This window comes from Lissotriton vulgaris, chromosome 8 (assembly GCF_964263255.1).
Source record: "Lissotriton vulgaris chromosome 8, aLisVul1.2, whole genome shotgun sequence".
Lineage (NCBI taxonomy): Eukaryota > Metazoa > Chordata > Amphibia > Caudata > Salamandridae > Lissotriton > Lissotriton vulgaris.
Window position 1 is genome coordinate 113,095,563 of NC_141696.1, and position 18,090 is coordinate 113,113,652.

General features: G+C 44.6%; 1 protein-coding gene across 4 annotated transcripts in view; it reads left to right on the forward strand.

Moving 5' to 3' along the window:
- Positions 1-18,090, forward strand: part of STARD10 (StAR related lipid transfer domain containing 10) — a 325,536-nt gene that overhangs the window by 107,539 nt on the left and 199,907 nt on the right. For 2 of the 4 annotated variants that reach the window (XM_086933785.1, XM_086933784.1), the window contains exon 2: positions 13,257-13,301. The exons of the other annotated variants lie outside the window; for them this stretch is intronic. In XM_086933785.1, the coding sequence (XP_086789911.1) occupies positions 13,257-13,301 (45 nt within the window). The remainder of the gene's footprint in view (positions 1-13,256; positions 13,302-18,090) is intronic. 4 annotated transcript variants of the gene reach the window in all.

Consider the following 18,090-nt stretch of genomic DNA (forward strand, 5'->3'; position numbering starts at 1 on the left):
CCATAGCCCTACAAGAGTGCTACACATCTCAAAAAATGTTAAGGACTGTCCTCCCACTCCGCCAGGTGTCATGCTTCATCATAGGCACTCCTCGCTCTCTAAAACCCCGGTTTGATAGAGAGCGGGCCTACACCTGAAGACAGGGAGGCACTTCTAATTAGTTGTGGGGGCCCATGCAAAAATGGAGTTAAAAAACAATGTATTACCCCAAATCATATTTAATCATAGGGTATTTCTTGGTATTAAAAGATGGAGTGTGGGGATTAGGGGAACTATTACCCCATCACCACTATTGTTGTCAACATGTTTCTGCCATTGGCTCTAATGAGTCCACGGCATTCTTCAGGACGTGAAACGAGCTCCTATCTTACCAAATTGGTCTCCGAGATTGCCACTATGTTAGGGCGACCTATGTAAACCTCTAACCTACGCGGGTGTTCTCAGATACCCCAATGCTGGGTCCTTAATTCCCCTTGGGAGGAGGGTTTAGGGACTCCTGTAGTCACGCTTGCCTCAAGGTGCGTTCCTCGCTGTACACCTACAAACGTCCACTCCTTCTCCCCGATGAAAAAGTATCAAATGCTCCTAGTTGTGGTTAATTTGTGTATTGAGCTGTGCATCTCTTTCTACCGAGCTTCGTTGTCATTGTCGTCTCCACCGATGCTGCCAGGAAAAGGTGTACTGGTTTGCGGTGTGTCTCTCTGCATGTGCTTTCGGGATGGGTGCACTTTGCTTGTCTCCATCCCCCATTGCACCTGCACCACCAGTCATCTGGAGGTGCACTAATGTGTTGTATGTTATTCTGTGCAACAGACCACGCGACCCACCATTCGTTGGGGGTTGACAGGCTTGTGAGGTGCACACCACAGAGAAATACTTCCCCCTTCATGGACTTTTCATCAAGGGGTTGCACTGGGAAGTGAGCGGAAATCTACAAATGTGTGATTGTGTGAGCATTCACAAACTATTTCTCATTCCATTCTCACCATTGAAGCGGTCTGCGAATTACTCCTCTAAAGAACAGAGGTTAATCTCTTTTTTTCTGGCTGGAAATGGGCAGGGAAGCCCCGGCACGGTTGGTGGGGTGTAGGGAAAGGGATCCTGCCACAAGGAAAATATTTCCCCCATTCAGAAAAAAATATATAGAAGTGCAAATACACAAAGGCTTATGCATTTTTTTACATGCACAGTTATTCACGATGTATAATTAAGTATATTGAACTGCCCCTGCTGGGATGTAATTCGGATTTCATAAAAGTAGAGAGAATTCCTGGTGAACCATGACCGTCACCGGGGGTCCATGAGTAGTCACGAAAAACCTTCAGAAATCTAAAAATGCGTTAATCTGATGGGAGTAAACCTACAGGTAGAGAGCCCGCAGTGTGTGCTCTGCAAGGCCATCTTTTCTGCTGCACCTCTAGGCCCACACAGATTTGATTTATCAATTTGTATAGCGCGCGATTGCCCATGGGCGTCTTGGCGCTGTGATATATCCTTCCATCCCTTGAACGGTGTCTAGAGTTTATGTAGAAAAAAGCCATGTTTTTACTTCCTTTCTAAAGGATTCTAAGGATGGGCAAGTTTTTATGGCAAAAGGTAGCTGATTCCAGATGTTTTCACACTCTGGCATACACGTGATGTTTTCTTGTTTATTTAATAAACGCTGCTTCTCCCAGGGGTGTTTGTCGATCCTTCCCACTATACAGACGTGAAGCTGATTAACAAGATTTTAGTCTCATGCTCCTAATATTGTGCATGTGTCATATGCCTCAGCCAAGTCTTTAAAGACAATAGAAATTTAAAAAAATCAAATTAAAAGCACGCAGTTTTAACCACATATTTTAACTATATTTATTATTTTTATGTGGTGCTGACTCTGTACAGGTGCTGCTTCAAAGCACTTTGGGTAGTTGGAATAAGAATATTATATCATCTGTATTGTAATCAAGGTATCATTTTCTGTTTTGTGAAACAGAATTGTGCAACACAATTCCTGAATATCTTCTGTATTGAATACCTAAAAGAAGAAGTGTGGCTCACTGGTTAGAGCAGGCAGACCCTGAAGCAGAGGTCAGACACGGGACCAGGGTTCAATTCCCGACGCGGCAGGGTCTTGAGCTCAAATGTCCATGGACTCGATAATTCTCGCTTCGGTGCCTGACCTAATCATGGGTTCACACTCTGCAACTCTGGGCATTAAGCTTGCTTAATCTCCACAACGGCCCCCCGCGGCGGGATGCCTGGCTTTCACCTTGGGGATGCCCTGTAGGGGCTATCTCACAGGGAAAAAGCCAGGACGGGTTCCCAAGGCAAGCGCGGAGATACCCCTTCGGGGGTCGATTCTGGCGCTATATAAGAAACATAATAATAATAATAATAATAAGGAGAGTGTTACGTTCATAAATTGCCATCTCCGGGATTCGGATGACACTCATACACATATACCTATACGTAAAACTTTATAAATAAATAAATAAATACATACATACATACATATCTGTATGTGTTGATTTTAGGTCAACTGACTGTCCCCTTTCCTACTACTGGGCTTTTAGTAGTAGCTGTTAGAGCTTACACAAAGCAATAGCCGCGATTGGCTATTTTTAAATGATTATTTGTCTAATTGTACCGTACTGTAGTGTTTATATAGTGCTCCATAACGCCGACATACCCAGGGCCGGACTGGGAACCAAAACTGACCCTGGCAAAGAGGCCGGCCCCCCTGGGAGCGGCTGAGCTGTTTGCCAGGGCCAGTTTTGGACGATTTTGTTACAGGGGCCGATTTTGCAGCTATGTTGCAAAAACGACCCCAGCAGGGGCGGCTCTAGGTTCATGGTGGCCCTGGGCAGGGAGCGTAGGTAGGGGGCCCTGGAAGAGGGGGTCTGGGCGGGGCGGAGTGCGGAGGCCAGTGAAGAGGGGGGTCATGGTGTTTGGAAGTGGTATAGAGCCAGAGGCCACCAAATCCTTGCCAGGGGCCGCCACACAAATATGTATCCATCCTCAGAGGATTATTATATTAAGGATATATATTGATGTGGTGGCCCCTAAGATTTGGTGGCCCTATGCAGGTGCACAGCTTGCACATGCCTAAGGCCGCCCCTGACCCCAGGGCTCAAAATCGGGCCCCACCCTGGCGGCCCACTGGGGAAACATCCGGTGCCCGCTACGGCCAGTCCGGCCCTGCTCACACCACTCCAAGTTGCACTCAAATCCTGGGTGCCATCTTCACAGTATCCTATTTCGCTGGGTGATGGGTATAGAATGGCCTATATGGAAGGTGTTGGGTGAAGTGTGTGAGGCTTGGAGATGTGCTTTAAAATATGGGGAATACAAACAGAACTATTGATGGACAGAATGTTGAACAATGTCATACATTCACCCCAGCATAGAGATCTGGGCCTAAATCCATAGTTGTTTTTGCTCACCATGCCATTCCAGTTTGGACCCAGCCATATGCAAATCAGTCTTGACCCTTCGCCCCATGGGAACAGTCCAGCCCGTACTGCCAGGCCAGGTCATCCATGGACCGAAAACAAGCATCCTAGGACCGGTTTCGGGGTTTCACCCCTCATCAGCCAGGCTAGCTTGACTCGAGTGACATGCAGTGGCCCGAGCTACAGCGTACTCCCTCCAGCACTGTGCAGGGGCAAAGGGACCCTGGCCTGAGAGCTCTTGACTGGATCCGGAGCGGGGAGATGCCCCCTCCATGTGCCCCTCAAGTTTTGTTATGCCACTTGCATGCAGTGTTGCGTCCATGGTTAAACTTGCAACACAAAAACATGAGTCATCCGGCTGCAACCAATCCTTCCTACAAGGGAATTAAGAAGAGAAACTATTACAAAATATGTGTAGCTCCTATTGTTATTATTATAGAAGGGCTTTTCATTATTTAGCAACTGGAAGGTGGCCCCGAAAAAGGTGCCTAAGCAAGACCCAAAGATATTAGAGGGGGGATGGCCAAGGTGGAACACTGTTGGTTTTATTGTATTCTTTTTTTTTTTTTTTTTTTTTTTTTTTTACATTTCAGTCTGTATGTATATATTTTTTAATTTAGTTACTGCATAATTTATCTATATTTATTTTTGTGTTCAGTGAAAACACATAGCAAAAATTAATTTACACATTTATTTAATCAATAAATTCACATCCAACTATGGTTATCTGTAGGAATTTAGTTCGACCAGAACCCAAGTATCCTACAATACACTCACCTGAAAAAATAAAATTGTAGTACAAGCATGTGCATGCTTCCAGCCATTTCACTCCAATCTAAGGCAAGACCCATTGGCATTGCCAAAGCTTGTTTTCTCATGCTGCGAACGGCAAAGTTGTTACATAGGCAGCTGTAACTGACAGCGTAAAGGAAGAGTGGGCAAAGAGAGAGGTATCCCACTCTGGGAGGACATTCATGTTCAATCCCTATATGCAGACGATCGTCTCTTTTGTATTAGAGACGGAGAGCGAGATCTGGCCGCGACCGTGCAGTTATTGAGGGATTTAAGGAAAGTCTCTGGATTGCATTTGATCACCTCCAGGAAAACACTGTTCCCGGTACAACCAAACCTGGACAAAGCGGGACTGGACACTTGTGGGATGACTTTGGCACCCAATACCTTCTGATACTTGGGTGTTTACATCTACCCTGACCCAGTGGATCGCTGGGACGGAAACCTAGAGGTTTTACTTCGTGTCCTGAAGGAATTCGTGGCTTTCTAGTGCTCGCTACAATTGCCAACTATGGCACACATCGCCCTAACAAAAATGGTAATACTTCTCAGGCTACTTTATTTGTCAATTTGCCAACTTGGATCCGGTGGTTCCTGAGACTTGACACTCTATGTAGAACATTGATATGGGACACAGGCCGACAGAGGTTGGCCCTCAACATACTAAAAAACACAATCGTGGCAGGCAGCCTGGGAGTCTCACACCTCAAGTTGTACTCTTTGGTAGCACAGCTGTAGTGGATTTGCCAATGGCTCGATGGCGAGGGCGTTCGAGAGATGAGCAACATGGGAAGGGTGCCCAACCAAGGTGCACACATATCTCTCTTACTGGACAAATCAACTGACCCCTGAATGACTCACATATTTTCTAAAAATACCTTAAAGCAATTGTTCGTAAGCTGGGTTTGTGACAATACACTATCCATTGTACTCACCAGCATTTCTCTCTGGTTGATCTGCGATGTGGTATGAAGACTCCGGTCGTTCTTTCTACACGTCCCAGAAGCTGATGCAGTGGACAGAGGCTGGCTTGGTCACGGTGGGAGTCTGCTACAGGGATGGGGACGTCAGAACCTTAGGACAGCTGATCGGGGAGGAGTGTCTTCTGCCAGGGCAGTTCCTGATATACTGTGCACTAGCTTGTATATTTGCACGGTTGTGAGCCACTGGGCGAAAAGATCCCACACAACATGTGGTCTTACACTTACTGCTGACCCTGGGCTGCAGCAGACCCCTCATAACTTGGATATATAAAGCCCTCAATGGCATAGTTCCAACTGATCTCGTGACACTTAAACGCGGGTGGGAACCCTTGCCCATGATATCTCGGAAAAGGAATGGGAAAGAATGTTGTCCTATGTACCAGCAGTTATTCAAAACACTAGACTGAAGTTCACCCAATTTAATTTCCTGCACAAAACTTACTTTACTCCCAAGAACATAGGAGACATATTTGGAGGTGACCCCAGATTATGTCCCTAATGTTCAGCCCCGGCAGTAGATTTTATACATAAAGTTTGAGCATTCCCTATAATACAGGGATACTGGACACGTGCTGTTACGCATTTGAGTGACCCTGGGGAGGGAGCTTAATCTGTCACCCAAGGCATTCCTGCTAGGTAGGTTTCCCTGCTCTGTGGTTGAGAGAGCAGACTGATCGACCTCATACTCCCACTGGCAAGGAAGTCGATATCTCAGGCCTGGAAGTTATCCTCGGCCATCTTAATACAAACTGAGTCACGGAAGAAGAATACTGGGCCAGGACGAAAGAAGAAGTGTTGTAGAGGGAGGAAGCGTGCGGGATCCCGCAGACGACTACTCTTGGAGATGTGGAGAACGGTCCCCAAACATTCATAGAATATTTTAACTCACCTGGGTCCCACCACTCCTCCCACTTTGACTTCGAAGACCAGGGCAACACAGGTAGGAGACCCAAGGAAGGCAACGAAGATACCCCTGCCCCGACGAGTCCTTAAGCATGATCTTTCACTGGGCCCATGCACCTGCTACCAAACTCAATATTCCACTTAACCACATCAAAGGATATTGATGATGAACAAAGCCTATACATGTGAATGTTATGTTTACTTGGTTTAGTAACATTTTGTACATGTATTCAGCATCAACTCCAATTTGCTAATCCACGTAAAGTGATGCAAAATCTTTGTCATTTACAAAAATTTAAAACTGTATAAACGTAATTCCTATATGATCAATAGAGAGAGGTTTAGAAAAACTGATATTATGGAAAGACACCAAAAGGAAGACTTATTTTCTGCATCTTTTGGTTTTTATAATGAAATTTAGAAAGGGTAGCAAAATGTTTCCCTTGGTTAAAATTGAAAAATAGGTTATAATCCTGCCCCAAACCTTTTCTGGTGCTCGTCTGACCATAAACGAGTAATCAATTACGTTCCTTTCCCGACCCGTGACCAGGTCTAAGGCCTCATAAAGCGGCAACAATGAGATGCCGCTCTCATAAATCCTTGGATGTTACCAGCAGAAGACTGGTGCCTACTGCCCCCTGTTGGTTGAGTTCTGCATACGGCTGCGCGTCACCGCTACCAGTGGTAGACTCTGCTTGTAGGTGTTGGACAACACATTCATTTTTGTGGACCGGGATCTATTTTTCGTCTTTGAGATGAAAAAAGGAGGAGAATGAGAAAGATTGGAAAAAGGTGACAAAGGGAGAAATCCAGATAACTGAGTACTTCAAGGAGTGTGATAAAGAGACGGGTAGTGTTGGGTAGTGGAAGAAAGGAGCATGAGGTGGAAACAAGGCTACACAAAAGGTAATGGGAGAAATGATTGGAAATGCTCTAAACCACGGGCAATTGCTCTGGCTAGCATTCCGGCCATCGGTTTTTAGCCCACTCTGCCATTCTAGACAGAGGACAGCCTTATGCACATCAGTATTGACCCTGTCCCTCATGGCACATTCTGACCTGAAGTGAAACACAGGCATCCCAAGAAGAAACACAAGCAACCCAGGCTGATTCACCACTTATAAGGCCCCATCAGTGAAGTATAACGTGGATCGAGTGGTACAGCGAGCAGGGGGTACCGCATTAGGACATACCCATGGCTACTCAGGCATTATATCAAACACACAAAAGGTGATGGGGAATGCTTGCAAATAGTCTAAACGAACAGCAATCTCTCTGGGTAGCATTCCAACCTATTGTGTTTTGCATACTTCTGGATTTCCCACATAATCCATCATATGTTGCATAATTTGCAGATTTTAACAAAAAATGTTTCTAGCTCAGATAGATTAGAAGTTCATAAAAACAGTCACACTTGCAACAAAGCAAGAGCTTTGCAGAGGCTAACTGGTCACTTTTAAGTTGCTTAATATTGCATTTAGGTGATAAACTGATACTAATGAGGTTAAACCTAGGCTCATACTGTTTCAACGTGTAAAAATAACAAAATAGTGAAATAATACTGCCATAAACTACCACAAACCTCTGCGTAATTTGCCTTTAGTTGCTGTATACTTTAGTCACCCCTGCTTCACAGTTCGGTCCACATAATTGCAGCGGTCTGCTTATTGCTGGAGGGTCTGAAGACACGCCCACTTACTGTCGCATACCGCAGAGACAACTCCAGTACATGCAAACTCCATACAGGTTTCAAAGGTAGGTTACAAGGTGCTATAGACCCTATCTGTAGGGAAATCTCTACACTCATCCACAGTACCCTACACAGTGGGCAAAGGCATGTCCTCACACACCCACCACATAGACCCAGTCTTGTGGCAAACTCACAACAGCAAACAAGCTCTGTTTCTAAGCGCTAAGAAACCAAGGTATTGGTATGTTACCTAACTACCTAACTTTATCTGTCAAAAACTGAGAGTGTCTAGAAGCAATTGCATTCAATGATAGTATCGTAGAACATTTATCCAATCATACCTGGTAGACTAAGGAAGTGGTGTCTGCAATCCTCTAAATTGGTAATACCGCTGCTAAGCTGCGCCAAGTTGCCAGTTTACTGAAAACCATAAACTGTGCGTCTGTCTCTCATAATTCGTCATCCATCACACGCCTAAGCGCTGTGGCCCGTAACACAATAACACAATAACTACTGCTTGGAGGTCCTCACGCACGACATGGAAACACGTCCCACATAGGATCAAAGCAACGCACTACCAGCGGCACACTGTCCACGGTGTTGCATGCTGCCCATATGGGCAAGCACTTTAGCGTCTCTCATAGTAGTAGTAAGCACTATATATATATATATATATATATATATATATATATATATATATATATATATATATATATATATATATATATGTATATATATATATATATGTATATGTGTGTATATATATATATATATATATATATATGTGTGTATATATATATATATGTGCGTATATATATATATATATATATATATATATATGTGCATATATGTATTTATATATGTATATGTATATATATATATATATATATATATATATATATATATATATATATATATATATATATATATAGTGTAGTACAATCCAGCCTGCGACTCGGTGTGGTATCCTGTTGGCTGACATACATATATCTATGATATTGATGTAAGGCTGAAAGAGATACTAAATGTCTTCCTCCCTGCTGCCCTCCAGTAAGCCCCGCCTCCCTCTGAAACATACTTCTAACAATTCCCATGGGACAATAAAAAACACAGCCGAGAAGTGAACCGACTATATAATGAGGCCTAATGGGTTCCAATTACCCTTTACTGTGGATGCTCTGAAAGAGCAGGGAGGATTAGCATCTCTGTGACAGTCCAGGCGAGCAATGCTCAAGCTGTGCAAGGCAGGGAGGGATGCCGGTGGGAGGGAAAGGTGTGGGAAGATGGTGCGGGAATGACTCATGCAGGCTTTTATGTGGGAAAGGTCCCTGAGCAGGAGTGCTGGGATCTGGAAGTGATGCTAGCAGTATGTGCGTGCTTCCTGCTTTCACAAGGTGAGGATGCAGGCAGTGAGGCTGAATTCCGGATATGCAGTTTTTTATTTTATTTGAAAGCACAGCAAGCACTTTCATACTCCTCTACTCTGCCTATTTTCTCCACGTCCCCAAGGATTTCCAAGTCTTTCCAGTAAAAATCATTGTTTTCAGATCTGATAGTTCAATTGAATCAACTGAAGTGAACTAGCACTACAACTTCCAGAATGCATCACTGTGGAGAAGCTGGGATTCTCATCTAAAATGTATCTACCATTTCTAGAATCCCAGAGTAGGTCGGCTGGACCTTTTTACCTGTCATGGAGCGTAAAGAAGAAATCTATTCATCAACACAACCAAACTAACTTAACAACCCAATTAAGTCTGGACTCAAAGGACCACCAACTACTGAATAACATTTAAAGATTTATTACAAAGCCAGAAACAATTGGATGTACAGATATCTCAATAAAAGGTTCAGAAGATAGACTGGCACTAATACAAACATAAATCTACGCAAGAGTCTCAGACGACTCAAGATGAAAATCAAGATTAACTCAAGAATCTTCAGGCAAGCAATGATGGCTCCCACCTGAGTTTAAGAATGCATTTACAGAAAGAAAAAGATTCTTTGGTTAGGCTGTCCCTACACTAACTCTAAGGTGACATCCCTACTTAACATTTCACCTAAGCATAAATAAAGGTGTCAGCAGTGGTGACTTCCAAAGAAGTACACTCACTTTCCTTAAGCAGCCTTGACTACCGAGCTCGTTCTAAGATGCTCCTTTCTACACCTTACTCTGCCTCAAGTTCACAAGCTACCTACATCTTGCCTTTCCCAAGACCCCACTCTCTGATCTACTCTTCAGGCTGGCTAAGTCCGTCTGCCTCTCCTCCCTCGGGTGCTGTCCCTAATACAAAACCCCCAAAATAGTTGACACGCCTTCAGGTACGCCCCTTTGGCAGGTGCTGATCTCCGGATTTTTCCAGCATGGCACCTCTCCACCAACGTCCGTTGAAGTGTCCTTGGGTCCCAGGCACCTTCTCCGCTGAATGTTGCACTCCCAAATTCCTTGGCTTCTCCTCTGCGCTCGCGCCTACCATCCTACACAATGGTTCTTTCTACCTAGCCAGCTACTCGACCTTGCACCTGCAAATGAAGCGCATGAGAACAGCTCCAAGCACATTCAAAGTTACATTTCAATATTTGCTGAAGATAGCCTTTCCCAAAGAGAAATCATTTTTCTTCGACTAAAGCTAACTAAAAGAAATTCAGCTAGGCCTCTACAGGCTTCAGCATGTAACAGGCCGCTACACGTTTAAATGCATTACCAACATAACGTGAGCATTACATTTCATCATTTAAACACTATTTATAATGCAAGCAATACATTTCTCATTTATAAAAAGCCTATGTTAATTCACTCATTTATAAACGCATCTTTATTTCAAAGAAGCACATCTCTATTAATGCGATATTTCACATGGAATTACATTTCTATGTTAAACAGCATCGTGATTTCTTTAAAGCACTACCTTGTCAGCAATTAATGAACACCTTGCTACATGTTACACTGATTCTTAGCCTTAATGTTACATTTCTAAACTACATTAGTGAGTCCTCTAAATATGCGGGTGCTGACTACTCGTGAATATGGTGCACCCCTACAAAATTTCAACTGACATGGCGCTCTCTCACTGTTAATTAAAAACAAGCATTTAAGCACCAGGTCCTGGCAGCAGAGACTCCTCTGGGTATCTTCTATATTGTTCCCAGGTCTATCTTTACTCGTACATTTTGTTTACACCAAGTTTGCTCCAGATCTTCATGAAATCTCTTGCTGATTGTTCCCAGCTACAAGTCTTGTATTTACCTTTTTGTGTGGGTCACTACTTCCTTCTTTTGCAACTGAGCCTCTATTCTACTAGTGATGGAGATTTGGCAAAAGCAATTTAGTGTAATTATCCCACTGGAATGTTAGCGTATTTTTTTTACGCATCTCTCATCGCTCTGTTAGTTAGTTCGCTGAACTAAGCCACGGCCCTAGCAGGTAAGTGTAGTGGAGTGGATTTAAGGGGGGGAAAATTAAATAAACTATACATTTTCCCTTATCGTCTATCGAAATCCGAGCCCCACCGCTCTTACCTGCACGGGTCGTGGCTGGCTAAACTCTTATCCGGGCTATTCACAAAGTTAACTTACACTTGCGAGTAATTTACATGTGTAATTAACTACTACTATTACTTTTAGCTATTCACAAAATCTGAGTGTAAACACTGGGGTGTTTAAGTATTTATTATTGCATCGCTCATCACTCTCTCTGTTCTCTAAACTCATGCATATTTACTCGTTGCACCCGTACACTTGTCGAATTGTAATGAGGAACATTAATAAATAATAGAAACTTGTTTTTATGCAGCACATTTGTCAATAGAAGGTATTATTATTCGTATTCTACTGGTTCTCAATTTACCGACCTCGGGCAGATGGAAGACTGAGTCAGTCTTGCTTGCATTCGAACTCTTGTAATACTTCTTACAGAAGATGTCAGTTCTGAGCATTAAACTCTCTGAGCTAGCATGGCGGTTAGAGTGATGACATCCAACCAGGCCTCTTTTTGCAGAGCTGTTCTGCTTTTGAGCTCATATTACTGATAACAGGGCTCATTTTATTTACCTTACAGTGGTGGCCGCCACAACTAAAAAGTGGTGGGCGGATGGAGGGGCGCGGGGGTGGGAGTACGGGAGGGGGTTGCGGGGGGAGGTTTAATAATAATAAAAACAGGAGACTTACCTTAAGCTGCTGGCCTCCTTGTGCCTCTGTGTTCCTGTGCTTCTTGGTCCCTGCATCCCCTGGGACAGCATCAAAGACTCCCTGTGCAATCCCTGTGTTGCTCTCATGCCATGACAGCAGCAAGGAGAATGGCCTGAGCGGGCTTGTTTGACGCTCCACTCCGGCACAAGGGACCTGTGCTTTTTCTCCAACCCAGCTGTGCAAGTGCGCATGTGTGTTTAGCCGGTCTAAGATGGCCCCACCCCTCCCTACACATGCTGGCTGATCCAGCCGCTGAAAAATAAGACAATGTTATAATATCGTTTTTTTTTTTCAGCTGCTGGCTGTGAGCCAGTGGAGTGACACTCCCCGACCACTGCGGAGGAGCCGCCCCTGATACCGTAGTCGTTATATTTTCTCAAAGTGTTCCAATTGTGCGATGAGTCATTTCCCCTTATCTGGCTCAAAACGTTGCTCTTCTGGACTTAATAGGTGTTTAGGCCTCTGACACAGCTTTAATTTTCTTTCCAGGCTATTGATTTCCCAAAAACACCTACGTAATATATACAGGCAAAGGGGTCAGCGGGCTTCATCTGTTGGTCTGTTACATTGTCAGTCACATTTTGCTTCCGACCACCTCAGCGTAGACCATGGGGCAGCGGGTCAGCCCTCGTTCCTATTGGTTCACTTCACTTTGAATGACTGTGCAAAGCTGGTTCATTTTCCTCACATCCCCCTCAAAATATTTATTTTATTTTCAGTTGTAAAGCTGGTTAAAAGCATGTTTTCTTAATATTATTTATATTTTATGTTAACTTTTAAGTACTTACTCTTGATTTTGCCTGCACTCCATTTTGAATTTTACACTATAAAGTTTGTAAGTGACATTGCATAATGGTATCTGCCTGCGATTTGAGTAATTGTTTGTGGTGATTCATTCCTGTCTCTTTCACAAATAATAATGCTAAATGCATGGCACAAATTCATAATTCTTTTTTTAATTAAGCATATTTTTCAGGCATAAGGCAGCTACGTTTAGATGGCAACATATTTTCTTTTTGTGGCTTATGCTTTCAATAAAAAATAAGAAGCTCACTATCTTGTCAAGACCAGACCTGCTAGCTTTGCCAATGCTTGTTAAAACCCTGTGGCTTGATGATGAGGTGGAGGGGAGTGGTTCTGAGTCCCTGCACTGCTTGTACTGTCTGTACCCTTTCCCCCTTCGCAGTCATGGCAGCAGACTGAGCGTTGAGTGTGTTTGAGGTGGTGTGGTTTAAAGTAAAGTAACGTACTCTGTATTACTTATAGGAATCACCAGAGCAAGAAGTTTTGAGAAGATTTCAAGTTGTAAAGGTAATAAATACTAGAGCTTTGGACCTCTGTCATTCTTTGCACAGTGGACCGCATACATAGAGAATAATTTTTAGTTAAAGATTAATATTATCTATAAGTAGTGCATTACAAGATTACAAGATCTATCCCGCATAAGCGTTATTGCGCGTAAGCACTTGAAAGTTCATATCCACTGCTTTATCCATCATCACAAGGGGATGCTTTTTTTCCTGCAAAACTGATTTTAATATAATTTTCAAAGTAAACGTTCTTGTGGGAAAATTGAATCACAAAAGTAGGTTTGTTGGGCTATTCTCACAAAAAGTATTTCTTGAACATTACAAAGGTTTTTTGAAAACTTTGTAAAGTTTTGTGAATTTCTGCAACTGCTCCTTTTCACTTGTACATCTTGATGAATGCCTGGCACAGTATGCCTTGGACAGAAATGTGTTGATTTTATAAGCCTTTTGATGGCGGGAATGTGGACGACAAATTGAATACATAAATAATAATGGGCCTGTATCTTTTTTAAAAATTGAATTTACCCATCCAATCATCCCACACCCTTTCACACACTACATATGATGCACATTTAGAATGCAGAGTTTTTCCTGGTAGTACAGGATGGTGTTAATAGATATCTCGAGATACATGTTGCAGTTCTATCACAGTATTTTTATTACAATTATTGAATCATTTGTAATCTTTCGTAAAGTGCATCAAAGTAATACATTGATCTTGAGCACTAACGTCAACGTAGGATCAGTTTAGACAGATTCATGCAGGATTATCAGAATAAAATACATTTACATACGAAGAATAAATTTGAACAAAGTATGCAGAGTTACCCTGAATTTCTTGCATGGAATCTGTTGTCGTATAACTTTTGTAGGATAATCCTGGTCAAGAGAGGACCAACAAAAAAAAAAACCAACATAATAATTTTGAGGTGGAACAAGTATGAAAGAGCAAGATGTTGATCTGAGTAGCATTTATTTGGAAAGAACCTTTTGTGTTATATGCTGTTTCTATTATTATTCAAAAATGGAGTTGCCTTGTGACAGTGTCTTGTGAATGAGATCTTGCACATTTTCTTCAAAATGAAAGGAAAATAGTGTGTGGATAGGTGATGGGCTTGGGAGGGGGGGGGGCTCCATGTACTTTGGAGGGGGCCCCCTCAAGTTTTGTTACGCCACTGGCAAGCACTCGAGAGGAGGTGGGTGACCGGATACAGCCAGAAGGCCAATATAATTAGTTTAGAAATGAATCCTCCACTGGGCTGAGCCCAGATCTGATTGACAAAGCCTCAAGAGAATGGCTGGAAGAGGCTGGATAAAGAAAGGGGCTGACCCAAAGCCCACTCGCTAGCAGCAGGTGTGCTTGACAGCTGGACTGTCAAAACCCAGACATAAAAATCACTGCCTGTGCTCTTCTGGGGCTTTAGAGGACCAGAAATATTTTCTGAGATCATAGATCATTTCCTCCCCTAAATAGTTATATATATATATATATGGATTCCTGTGCTTTCAGGTCTAAACCTGACGTGGGTGGCTCACAAATTTCCCCACGGTGGCTGTTCCACGCCCCCCAAATCTTACCCCACTTCTGCGGGCAACCCCTAGCCACATATACTGACCTCTCTCTAAACATGCACCAATCAAGGTCTTCTGCCCATTTATTGATTCGGGGTGGCTGGCTGGCTCCCCAAAGTTGAGCGATATTAAGTTTGGCCACCATATATCTTAGCGTGCCCCACTGCTTCTGGTACACATTTAGATCGGATGGCTCCCATACATTCAACAAACATCTCCGGGCTTCTGGCCGCATCCCCACCCCCAACACTTCCCTCAGCTCATCGTGAATCTTTGCCCAGTACGCCTGTATCACATCGCAATGCCAGAGGGTATGCATCAAAGTACCAACTGCTCCGCACTCTCTCCTACAAACTCCACTTTCAGCACGCCCCATTCGTACCAGACGGGGCCCCTTTATGTAGGATCTATGCAATATCTTTAGCTGGACCAATCGGAGCCGCATCTGGATAGCGACTACCCTGGGGGAGGACACCGCCTCCGCCCAATCCTCGTCATCAAGTTCTAGCCCATCCGCACTCCACTGAGCTCTAATCCTCACCAATGGGTTCTCGGAGTTGTTGACCAATTTCTGATATATCAATGAAATGTTTTTCTCCGGAAAATGCCCATCCAGTACACGGTCCTCAAGAGGAGATGCCTCCGGGAGTTCCGTGCCTTTGGCGACATGAGTGGTGAGAGCATGTCTCACCTGCAGATATCGGAAGTATTCATTCTGATGTAGACTATACTGCTTTACAAGGGACTCAAACGTATGCACTGAGTCCTTCCCCCACACATCCTTTATCCGGGTAATTCCAATAAGGTCCCATCGATCGAATTCTTTGGTCTTCCACAGACTGCCCAACCTCTCAGAATTCAATAAGGGGGTGGCTAGTGTCAACTTACCCTCCCACCCGAGACTTTCATTGGCCGCATGCCACACCTGTCTCACATGTGCAGTCGGACCAGTCAAAGGAAATCTCCCAGCCTAGAGTACAGAGCTCTATCAATCATCCCACCGGGGCTTGACACCGGTCCATGTCGTAGCCCGGGTCTCCTGGAAGCCCATAGATAATGTGATTCACTGCGGCCAATTGCGAGGCCCAATAGTACTTCCACAAATCTGGAAGTCCGATCCCGCCATCATACCACGGGAGAGTTAATTTATTGAAAGCAATGCGGGCCCCGCCATCCCAGAGGAGCTGCCTCTGTGGAGCTTCTATCTCTTTGAAGTACGCGGCCGGCACAGTGTCCATCGAATTCTGTAAAGCATCCAGAATCCGTGGCAGCGCCATCATCTTGAAGAGAGCGGCTCTCCCAAGCAAGGAGAGGGAAAGGGTCTTCCAGCGCTCCACATCTTTCCTACACCTACTTAGCGTAGCAGCTAGGTTACTGTCATACCGCAGCTTTGGGTCAAGCGTGATGCCCAGATACTTAAATCCTGTTGACTCAACACGAACAGGGAACGACTGCAGGATCGCCGGTGGATCGCCCACCACTACAAACAGCACCGACTTGGCCCAGTTAAAGGCCAATCCTGAGTATCTGCTAAAAAAAGCAAGCACATCCAGGAAGTTACGGAGGGAGTCCTTGGGGCTAGTGAGATAAAGCAGCATGTCATCCACATATAGCAAAATCTTACCTTCCCAGTCAGGAGTCCACCGCAAACCCCGGATCGACCTATTCCATCTAACCCATGCTGCCAATGGCTCCATCGCAAGTGCGAAGAGCAGCAAAGACAGTGGGCATCATTGTCTGGTGCCTTTCCCCAATGAGAAGTCGCAGGAATTGCAATTGTTGACGATCACTCTAGCCAGGGGTTTTGCGTATAGCAGGCGCACCCAACTGATAAATTCAGTTCCAAAACCCAGCTTCGCCAACACTGCAAACACATACTGCCACTCCACTCTATCAAAAGCCATTGTGGCATCTAGGGAGACTAGCACGTCTGTTCATGGATTGTTGGGCCCCCCTCAAGGAATCCATGCAGCCTGCACAAATTTAGAGCCGTATTGCAGCGTGGCATGAACCCGGATTGATTCGGGTGATTCAAAGACGTAATCACCTTGACCAGTCTGGTAGCTAGAAGTTTAGCCAATATTTTGGGCTCTGCGTTGAGTAACGATATGGGCTTGTAGGAGGAGCATAGTGTCCTAGGCTTGCCCGCTTTATGAATGACCACAATGTTCGCCACACTCTGGTCATAAGGAAGTTCCCCACTTTCCCTACTCTCCATAAACATGGCGCGAATATGAGGGGCTAGTTTATTCGCGTTCAACTTGTATAATTCAATAGGTATCCCATTGGGGCCCGTCACTTTACCCGATTTTATCTGCCTAATCGCTTGGGCAACTTCGTCATCTGCCAGTGCGGAATCAAGATAGCTCTTGTCCTCCTCTGACGCACGAGGCATGACTATATCCCTAATCATCTCGCTATTCTCCACTTCAGTGAAGTCACTGCCGGCCGCATAGACCTTTCGATAATATTCAGAGAACTCGTCTGCCACAGCCTGTGGAGCAGTGATCCTGCACGACTCCAGCCCTTCCAATTCCGGTACCAGCCTGGACGCTCGCTCCCCATGCTCAAGCCAAGCAATCAATTTGCCGTCTTTATCGCCATGTTCATATATGTGGTTCTGGACAGCATTGTGGTGGGTCACTGCTCTATTCCTGACTAATGCTCTATATTCCTCCTCTCGGAGACGCAGCAGATGGAGGTCTGCCGGCGTATGTGCCTTAGCTATCTTCTCTTCCATAGGCATAACTTCCGCCTCTTTCTGAGCTACTTCCGCCTGGCCTCTCTTCTTCCCTGACACTAAGGATAACACTTCACCTCTTGCTACAGTCTTGTACGCTTCCCATAGAGTTCGGGCGGAATCTACCAACCCCTTATTCTCCATGAAATCCCTGTCTGACATCCGGAGGACTTCTCTCTTAATGGCAGGGTCTTTTAACTGCCAGGCACCAATGTGAGCCACTCTGCCGACTGTTGGCAATTCTAGAGTGAGGTTGAGCCACAGTGGGGAGTGGTCGGAAATGCCCCGTCCGAGATAGCGTACCTCATGGATCATAGGCGCCATCGCAGCCGGAAGCAGCACATAATCCAGCCTAGACAGACTGCCGTGGGCCGCCAAGACATGGGTGTAGTGTGTAGATGTCGGATTACGTACTCGCCAACTGTCCACCAACCCCAAAGCGTCCAGAAAATCAGACGCCATCTCTGCGCCTGCCTAA